Source organism: Homalodisca vitripennis, unplaced genomic scaffold (genome assembly GCF_021130785.1).
Source record: "Homalodisca vitripennis isolate AUS2020 unplaced genomic scaffold, UT_GWSS_2.1 ScUCBcl_58;HRSCAF=869, whole genome shotgun sequence".
Lineage (NCBI taxonomy): Eukaryota > Metazoa > Arthropoda > Insecta > Hemiptera > Cicadellidae > Homalodisca > Homalodisca vitripennis.
This window is the reverse complement of record NW_025776175.1, coordinates 97122-107632: the sequence shown is the minus strand read 5'-3', so window position 1 is coordinate 107632 and position 10511 is coordinate 97122. Positions and strand designations below refer to the sequence as shown.

The 10511-nt window shown below is 33.7% G+C and overlaps 1 protein-coding gene across 1 annotated transcript; it reads left to right on the top strand.

Moving 5' to 3' along the window:
• Positions 1-6385: 6385 nt before the first annotated feature.
• LOC124370205 lies at positions 6386-8225 on the top strand. The gene is made up of 2 exons (XM_046828497.1): positions 6386-7082; positions 7361-8225. The coding sequence occupies exons 1-2, from the start codon at positions 6847-6849 to the stop codon at positions 8223-8225; spliced, it is 1101 nt and encodes a 366-aa protein (XP_046684453.1). The 5' UTR covers positions 6386-6846.
• The last annotated feature ends 2286 nt before the right edge of the window (positions 8226-10511 follow it).

The window sequence follows — 10511 nt, the reverse complement described above, 5'->3', positions numbered from 1 at the left end:
ACATGGAAGATATTGAGCAGAGAGCAGAATGTGGCTTAGCCCACAAAGTTGTAGTGAATTTAATGGAAATGGGGAATTACCTCAACAAGGGATTTCACTTGTATCTGGACAATTTTTTTCACTAGCATACCTCTGGCTAGGTACTTGTACAGCAAACTCACTTGGCTGACTGGAACTCTTCGTTTAAACAGAAAAGGAGTCCCTAAACAACTAAAAGGAAAGTACAGGGTAGGCCAGAAAGTATATGTGCGAAAGGGACCAATACTGCAGATGGCTTGGAGAGAAAAGAAATCGAACAAGTCACAGTTTATTATTCTCTCAACCAACAGTGAGGCAACATCAGTTCGTTACACTATTCGTAGGAATAGGAATATAATTATAAAGACAAAACCGAAGATTGTTCATCAGTACAACAGAGGGATGGGTGGTATTGATGGAACCGATCAAATGTTGTATACGTATCTGGACGAGAGAAAAAACTTAAAACCCTGGAAGAAAGTAATTTTTAATGTTCTCGGACGAATGGTACTAAACGCTTACGTGTTGTACAAAATAAACACACAAAAGCCAATGTGTCGGTATGACTTCATGGTAGACATTGTCGAGGAACTGGCTGCTGATAAGATAACTGGAAGAGCTGACGCTGGCACTGGCGGCGATGGTCCTGGAGGAAAATTCGGCCTGGAAAAACTGCCTGATACAAAACAGAAAGACTGCTCTGTTTGTTCAGGAAAAAACAATCCTGAAGGTAAAAGAAAAAGATCCAGACTGCAGTGTACAAATTGTAAGGTTGGAGTACACCCAGAGTGTCTGGTCAAACATAATTGTGTGTAAGGATCACGTAGGACATTTTACAAAGTGTAAAGACAGTATATTTTCTTAGGCTAGTATTACTTTTTTATTACTATTCTATTCTAACTGTTCTATTATCATCTATATGTATATTTTATAATTGTAATCTTAGTTAAATTCTCAATAGACCTATAGTTAATTTAAAGACCATAATATTTTTAAGTTTTTCTCGTTTGTGAAATTTACATTTTTAGTTCTTGTATCTTTTTATATCTTTTATACCTTTTTATATAAGTGTTTGTAGTATTATTATATACATTATACTTTTATCATCATTGTATTTTATTTTAAGGTAATATTTGATTAGGTTTATCTGTTGTCATATAATTTATAACTTACAAAACACATTGTCACGATTTTTTCCAAATTTTCATTTTGTACTTGTACAATAAAAAGGGTTAAAACATATTTCAAATGGTTGAATTATTTTTTGAAACTTCCTGAAGTTCTTCTTAGTTAAATTTAAAATAGTATTGCATAAAGATTTTGTGGTAAAAAGAACAAACTTTGGGACTTATAACACTTCAAAGTTAATATTTGTTTGTATTAAAAAAAGAAATAAAAATTAAGTTAAAAAATTTAAGTATTTAAAAATGTATTACAGCCAACATCTACACATAGAAAGTTAGCGCATTTAAAAATAAAGAAAACGATACCAACAACATCGTTTTATCTTTGTAATTAACGAAAATATAAGTGATAATGTAAACATGTGTAAAACTGAGCAAAATGCCGTGGCGGAGTAGCGACACGCTCCCAGACAGAGGCTTGGCGGTCGACGCAACTACTCATACAGATATCGTTGGCGGTCGACGCGCCAAGTGTGGCTTGCGGCCTGGCGGTAAAAGGGTTAATGCACGCTGTCGCCAGTATGTCTACATCTGAGATACAGTACTCGATATTACATTTTTTAAATAAAAGACTAACCAACTTTATTTATAAGTTGTTAGATGTAAGATTCTGTTTAGTTTTAAGATTTGTTCTCAGTTATTTCTAATTTCATAGGTTAATTTTAAGTTTAATTAAGATTTTCATGTTACATAATATAGGCCTAAGACCACTATTAGTTAAGACACAACATAATATCATCATTTCATGCAAACACATTCCAAAACAATATTAATTATAAGAAAACATGTACCTAAATAAGAAGATTCAAAAATAATTATAATATTAACTAGCCTATCCAATTTCAACATGGCCTAACCATAATTGAATTTTAACCCTAGACCTGACACAATGACAAAGAGATTAGATTTATTTAGTTTCTTATAATATTATGTAATATAGCTCTGAACATCACCAAAATATGTTAAAAAATCACTTATTAGACATTAAATACCATTATCCTGTAGTTAATTATAAACAAACATAATTTAGAGCCTAGTTTAACAATATTTGTCAATACCAGAATAATAGTACATTTAATAGCGAAAAGGACCCAGTATATAGATAATTACCTACTATACCTAGATAATAAAACTACAAAAGGATTTTGAATATAATTTCTTTCAATGCTCGGGATAACCTAACAGGGAGCAATCAACAGTGGAGGTTTGGTGTAATAATAGCAGCCATCTTGGACAGTGACCACTGACCCATCTCAAGTAACATCCTACCGCCAAAATAGATGTTCTTTCAAATCAAACACTTGCCCATGCATTAAAATAAGACTTCTTATATAATATATTTAGTAATCTCTAGATTTAAGAACAAAACAAATTATACTTTTCTATAGTAGATTTTTGTAAGGAATGCGAATTTAATAATGCCCACACCCACAATATAATAATTTAGAACCTTAGCATAAGTATATTTAAGCACTTGTACGACAGGAGAAGCCATTAACTATTACCAAACAATGCTTATATATTAAAAAAAAAACTTGTCTGAATACCTAAAGATCGTTTCTTTTAATATACTCCGATATATTTCTAAATTATTATTTTTAATTATAATAGCAATAAAGGAACATTTAAATCAAATTCTAAAACCTCAAACCCAAAACCCTTCTTCCTCACTCTGACCAATAAGAAAAATTCCTCAGTTCGCCATTGTTAACTGACCACTCTGATTGGCCAGCAGTGATCTAAACAGCTTCACACGGACCCAAGCCATCTTGTTAGCATCTTTAACCAGTCTCCTCGAGGTCTTGAGACAAGACAGGCCTCCGTGTACTGACTACTACATTTTTTTTAAATTTATCATAAAAACCTTCAATTTAACCAGTAAAATATCAAATTACACAGTACACTTACCTGAGCTTCGAGAATATTCCTTTTATATTTGACAAAGGGAATTAGTTGAGTGAGAACATTGAACTTATCATAATTGACACCAAGCAGTGTATTATACTTGGTACTTTTCACTCTCATATTCGTCGCTTCATCTGCCAGAACTGACATCCAGCATCAAGAGAAGTATTTCAAATAGAACTTCAAGAACTTCAGCACATAGAACATCCAGATCTTCACTCTCATCATTTCACCAAACTACCCACCAGGATGGAGCCCGTCTTCTAGACACTCGTCAAGGGTACCCTTCATCACAACCCAGCTATCCAATCGCTCAATAAAGGAGAAAACTGGTCAGAGATTTAATTTATATTCCAATATAAACATTTATTTCAAAGATCACTGTCCAAACCCAATCAAATGAACTTAAAATTGTACTAAATTTCCTTTAAAAGCTCATAAAATACTTTAATATCAATTTTCTGTCATAATATTCTTTTTTTACTTACAATTAATATTAATTTCTTTATTTCAATATTTTAATCTTCCAAACAATAACTGTCATGATAAATAATTTAATATATGGCTGTCTTTTCTTTTAAATTGTCTTTGTCAGGTGAAAGAACCTACCCCTAGATAAGAGCAGAACAATTGTATTTTAATAGAGCATTCATTATATTTTTAAAAGAACCCTGAGAATTATTAATAAAAGAATTGTAAAAGAAATTAATAATTATAGTTCATTAAAAAGTTTGTAATACAGATTTGTAAACAAGAATTTATTTATTTTCTCAACCACCTTTTCTTTTCATTTAAGATATAATAATAAATTGACACCACAACGTGAGAGAGAATTTTAATATCGATCAACTCTTTGTTTTAAATAGAATACTAAATTGTTAGCGACTTGTTCGTTGTGCTAATTTTCAAAGTCTTTGTAGGACTTTTCAAACTTGGTTTCAGGGCTGTAGTACACTTTAGATGGGATCCCTACATAATTTTGGTTTGTCAATGTATTGAAAAGATGAGGGAAGTAACCATTCTTCTCTAGGGTAAGGTCGACAGCTTTGGGGAGTGCCGAGAGGGCCGTGTGGAGGTCAAGGAGTCTATAAATCGTACATTGTCTAGTTCCATTAAAATTATTTTTGTAGCTTGCATGATCAGTTCAGGAGTGAATTTAGATTGTTCTAGAATGTACTTTATCAAAAAACCGGAAATCGAATTCCTGGCCGTTGTGAGCAATGACACATACGTTTTTGAACGATTTTCTTACCTCCTTTACATATTCCATAAATTGACTGATTGGATCTTGTCTAAAGACCCTAGTACGGTTGTTACAATTTTGAAAAGTTTCACTACCTCCAATGCATTACCAACAAAACTGTTGCGAGACACAGAGGTTGTCTTTATGAATTTTAGAATATCCAGTTAAGGAGAAGCCGGAAGGGAATTTTTTATATTTTTTATGTTATTTGATAGCTCTAAGCTTCTTGTTTAAGAAAATATAAAACATAATACCATTAACATTCGCAAATATGTAGGAAAAAACTATGAACCCCCACTGCACCCGATTTTCCCAGTGGGAACGCGTGGTTTTTCTACGGTATATGCGTACGTAACATCAGGGCAATAGTGCTGAGTATTATGTTGGCAATACTGTTTGCTAATAGGCTGTCTTCTACTGTCTGCTGTTGTTGATGAAATATTAGCAGCTTAATAGTGTTTTACAAATTCGTGGTTACCTTGTAACATTATTGTTTACAAAGTGAACATTTTTGTGTTTTAGTGTCGTTTAGGGTACGTAGTATTTTGTTTAGTGATTTGAATGGTGTAGTGGTAATGCCTAGGGCTAAAACTTTCAACAAAACTAAACCAAAGTACAAAGGGAACCAATACCATTCTAAAGATCGTAGGCCTAGGCCAAAGCCAGATGCTCAGCCACAACCTAAGCCTAGTCCTAGTCAATCATCTAAGACACTTGCTTCATCTTTCACTGAATACGATACTTACCAATCCTCAGGTTATGGTAATGTCATCTTTGATGTAGGCCTACTTAGTAGTTTAGTAAAAAGTTTTGTTAGGCGTAAGTTTTGCGATGGCGATGACTGCGTAGAACTATGTGTTCTTGACACCGGTAAGTTGTTCAGGCATGGCCTAGCTGTGAATTTGGAACTAAAGTGTAGTCTATGTTTAGAATCAATAACTTTCTGCAACTCAACATTCAACAAAGAGAATGAAAAGTATGATATAAACATTATGTTTGTGTACGCTATGCGCACGATTGGTCGTGGCCTAGCCGCTGCCAACGTATTTTGTTTGCTGATGAACCTACCTTCTCCACCTCAAAAGTTTGAGGCTTAAGTTGTTGCTCAAAGCAGTAAAAAGGTGTACTAATGAGAGCATGGTGAAGGCTACCAAAGAGGCTGTGGCTGAGAATTGTGAAGAAACTAAGACTGATTTGTTGGTATGTCTCGAGGAGTCGTGGCAGAGACGAGACAACAAATCCTTGAACGGTTTTGTCTCTGTGACCTCGTTTGACACTGGTAAAGTGTTAGATGTGGCAATTATGTCTAATTGGAGTCGGACAGAAATATGGCTATTACTAAAACAAAATCTAGAGCTGAAATTCCTGAAGATTGGATATCAGTTGTACAGTCGTCACGTCAACATCCTGTACCCTTAAAACAGTTGAAGTGGACCAAAGTCTCATTAGAAACTGGGTTGGATTCTTAGACGTTTTATTCTTTAAAAAATGCCTATTTCCCATAAGACCAGTAAAAGAATGTACAGTTGCAGTAAAAAAACCATCAAATTTTATGCATCGTGACTTATACAATGGTGCGTGGATTTCTTCTCCAATAGTTCCACAAGGAATAGTCCACCGAAATCAGTTTGCTGAGAATCTTCGACTAGCTTCTAGCAATGAATTCATACTACCTCCTCATGCTTATGACAGTGAGTATTTTACTTTCTCATGTTATACTGATCACTAATATTACAACGTAAACTAATTAGACTTAGCAACAAAATTACAATAATTAACTCAATACTCAATGTGTCATAGTAGAAACCTTCTTTAAGTCAATGTAATTTAATATTAGTTTATAAAAGGGTTCTTTTGTTTCAGGTTTGTTACCAATATCTGAGGCAAAATATGTGGATTTGAACCACTTAAAACAATTTTGTATGGAAAGAAGAGCTAAAGAGTACTACAGCAATTTACCACATGGAGAAACTTGCAAGAAAAAAAGGTCCACCAAAAATAAATGATAGACAAACTCAGCTAATATTTGAGTCGCCAAATGCCAAAACAGGCTAAATCCAAAATTTAAAAAAGTTGAGATATTGATGACATTGAGTTCTGTATTACCTAGGCTACAGATTTGTCACTTCAAAATGTTCCAAAACCAGTTAAAAACTGTTTAAAATTAATATTTAAAAGTGAAGGTTGTTCCAAAATCAGTTATATCCTATAGCCATTCGGTTCCAAAAACAGTCATATCTGCACAGATGACAATGTTCCAAAACCAGCTATATCAAACTACAATAACTTACAATGTTTCATGTTTCTGTGTCAAAATAAGTTAAATCCCAAAAGACTTTTCCTATAGGGAACTGCTGATCATTTTCCTTCTGAATTAATTGTTTATTTTGTTGGCTAATTTTAAATTTCAAAGGCTAAAATAGTGTTATAAGAAGCAATAGCACTCAATTATTTAACATTATTTTAAAAGCTCCTGATTTGTTGTGTGTCATAAACATGGAGGCTGAACATACAGGAGGTATTTTAGAAGGTAGTGAAGGCGTTGGTATTGATATTATAAATGCTGAAGTTGTAATTGTTCAACAAGAAAATGTCAATATAATGGACATAACAGTGGAAACTCCACAAAATGTGGAACAAGTAGAGTTGGTAGAAGAGATGCCTGGCCCTTTGGCAAAGAAAAGGAAGAAAAACGAAAGAGCATGGAAGAAAACTGTTGCAAAAGTTGCTAGGTAAGTTAACATTTGGTAAAGAAAACTAAACTAGCCTAATCTTAACACTCATTTGAACTAAAATAACCTAACCTCAACTAAGCTAACCTAACCTCAACTAAACTAACCTATAACCGCAACTAAACTACTTAATCTCAACCAGCCTAAAGTAATTCAGCTTAGGCCCTAACTTAACTACAACAGTTTTTGACAACGTTTGCGATCTATAATTTGTTTTTATTACAGGTTAGTATTTTTTTAAAGGTATAGGAGAACTAATAATCCCTATTTTTTTTTAGACACCGCCCGAAGGGATTTCCACAGATGCCTAGTTGTAAACATTCGGCCAAAAGTAAGTACCGCTGCGCAGAACTTTCCCTGCAGGATGTTAGAAAGATACATCAGCAATACTATAAAGACGCTGACCTTCAATCAAAGAAGAATTTTATTCTTCAGCACGTCATTGTTTCCTCAGCAAAAAGGACTCGTCTTCCAGAAGGTATCAAATCAAAAAGAAATGTAAGTACTGACTTTTTCTTACCTAAAATGAGGAACAACAAAACTGAGAATGTTAAAGTATGTCGGGCAGCACTACTTACAATTTTGCAAGAGAGTAAAAACCGAGTGCAATTGATTTGCAAAAAGTACCTGGAAACAGGCGTCGTACCTTTGGAGACTCGTGGAGGAGCACGCCAAGTTGATAAATATAATATAAAGAAAGACAGCATCAAATCTTTTATTAAAACATTTATTCCAGTACAAAAACACTATTGCAGAGCGAAAAACAAGCATAGGCAATACCTTCCAAGTGAGCTTAACATTACAAAAATGTGGAAAATGTATATTGAGCAGCATCCAACTGAAGAATTAAAGTGTGAGTATGACTTTTTCAGGCTGGTTTTTTCTGAGAACTTTAACATTGGTTTTGACGCTCCGTACACTGATAAGTGTTCAACCTGCACAAGGCTTGAGTGTGAACTAGCCACAGAAAAAGATGCAGGCAAGCGTGAAACACTAAAGCTAAACCTAAAAGCCCACAAAGTCCGTGCAGACAAATTCTACAAACTTTTGCAAGAAAATAATGATAAAGAGCTTATTCTGAGCTATGATTGTCAGAAAAATCTTGTCCTTCCTAAAATACCGGACCAAGCCGCCATACTATAAGCGCCAGCTATATCTATATAATTTTGTGATTTGTGAGGGACATTCTAAAGTCCTCTTGAATTCAGAAAACACCTTTTCTTACCTCTGGACTGAAAACCAGTATGCAAAAGGGTCCAGTCAAATTGCACCTGCTGTTTACCACAGGTTAACAAGCGCTAACATGGAAAATGTCACCACAGTCAAACTTTTCTCTGACGGCTGTGGTGGCCAAAACAAGAACACAACTGTTGTCGGTATGATTGCTCATTGGCTCCTGAAAGATGCACCTAAACATGTTACTAAAGTTGTACTACTCTTTCCGGTAGTCGGCCATTCTTTCATTCCCCCTGATAGAGTGTTTGGAGTACTTGAAAGGAAATTTCAAGATCTGAGTGTAATCAACAATCCCAATGAGTACACTGAAATAATTGAAAAGCACTGTACTGTTGTGAAACTTGGGACGGATTGCCCTGTGAGTGATTGGAAAACTCTAACCGATGCTGTTCTAAAAAAACCAGGACAATGGCATTTTCAATTTCAAAAGGCCAAGAAATTTATCTTTTCAAGAAGTAAAAGTAATCCAAACTCCATCCTGGTACAAGGAGAAGCAAACTATGTATTTGAAATCGGCGAGAGTAAGTCAGTAATGAAAAGGGGGAAAAATTTTGACAATGCAGTTTTGAGAGTGATACAAGAAGGACACCCAGTGAAACAAGTAAAAATCAATGATGTGAAATGCTTGCTAAATCTCCACTATGGAAATGACTGGCAACGGGAGCCAAAGTTGAAGTTTTTCAAGGACTTATTCCAGCTACCTACCACCAATCAAGGCGAAGAAGATGATGATGATGATTTTGAAATAAATGAAGAGGATGAGCCTATGATTGAGTGAAAATATTTTTAATAAACGACACATTTATTTTATAAACTCTGTAGATAAATAAATTCATGGTTTTGTATTGAAAATGAATACGATTGTGTTCATTAATCCTAACCTAACTTTACCTAACAATATAGGCTACAATGGTTTGAGAAAAAAGGATTTAATAATATAAGGTTCTGTTTTTAACTTATTTTGGAATGGTAAACGCAATTTAACTGGTTTTGGAACCAAAGTTAAAAAGCAAATGGCGGAGAGTAAGTTTCCAAAAGCAGCTAAATCATAGTTACTGTTCCAAAACAAGCTATGCCATATATTTAATCGGCTGCAGTAATTATAACTTTTGTACCATTTTTTAGCAATTTTTAAAACAATATAACTAATTTTTTAACCTTTTTTTTTTAAACAAAAATCATAAAAATGTAATGGATGTGAGAAAAGCAATCAGTTTTTTGGCATTTATCTAAAAAACTTGCAGAGTGGATTTAGCTTGTTTTGGCATTTGGCGACTCATTTGTTTTAAACAAATTTCATTGTCAAATTTACTGCATAGATTTAATACACAATAAAGCATAAAATAAAGTTTTATTTGTCTCTAGTGGTTTCCCTTATAACCAATATGGTTTGTTTTAAGTTAACCTAGGTTGTTGGACAAAGAAAATTTTTTCCCCTGTAAAATTGGTACTTGTTGTTGAAAAATCCGACGTTACTAAGCAACAATTGTTACTTGAAGGATGTTATTTACTATATTTGTGTGATCTATAAGTTTATTGTACTCAATATGAAAACTTATATAAATTTCTAACAATTACACGGCATTTATAGCGTTTTTTAAACTTCAAATTGATGTCCTGTAAAATTTTAAAAAGTGGACAAAGTACATTTTCCCCCTGGGCTCTTCAATTTATATGGGGATAATAGGGGACTGAGAGGGCTTGAAAGATTACCTGACAACGAAGTAAAGACTTGTAGGGTCTGCACTAAAAAAGGACCAAGATTATGCAAAATCAAGAAAGAAATCCAGATTGGTATGCAGTTCGTGTCAAGAGGGCTGCCATTCTGTGTGCTTTGGAAAACATATCTGTAAATAAGTTCCGAGTGAATATTGTGTATATAGTGTAAATATTTTTTTTTTTATTTTTTTTTTTATTTAAGGGGCAAAAAACGCTGAGGTTATCATTGCCCTCAAGAAAGAATTGACACCTACTCGTATTTGGTAGTGTCAATTAGGTACATAAAGATTACATTCTATATGACAAGTACGTGAGTAAATAATTTATACTTAAAACTAGATAACAATAAATATAACAAGGGAAAGACTGTAAAGAGGTCTTAACCCATGTAGGGGCTAAAAATATAAACAGAACATAAATAAGGACAAGGTACGTAACATTAATTCAATAAACTGTAAAAACTTAACAAATTTT

Coding starts and splice junctions, on each gene's coding strand:
- LOC124370205 (XM_046828497.1), top strand. CDS start 6,847: ATGGAGGCTGAACATACAGGAGGTATTTTAGAAGGTAGTGAAGGCGTT. Junction 7,083..7,360: donor ACTGTTGCAAAAGTTGCTAG/GTAAGTTAACAT, acceptor ATTTTTTTTTAG/ACACCGCCCGAAGGGATTTC.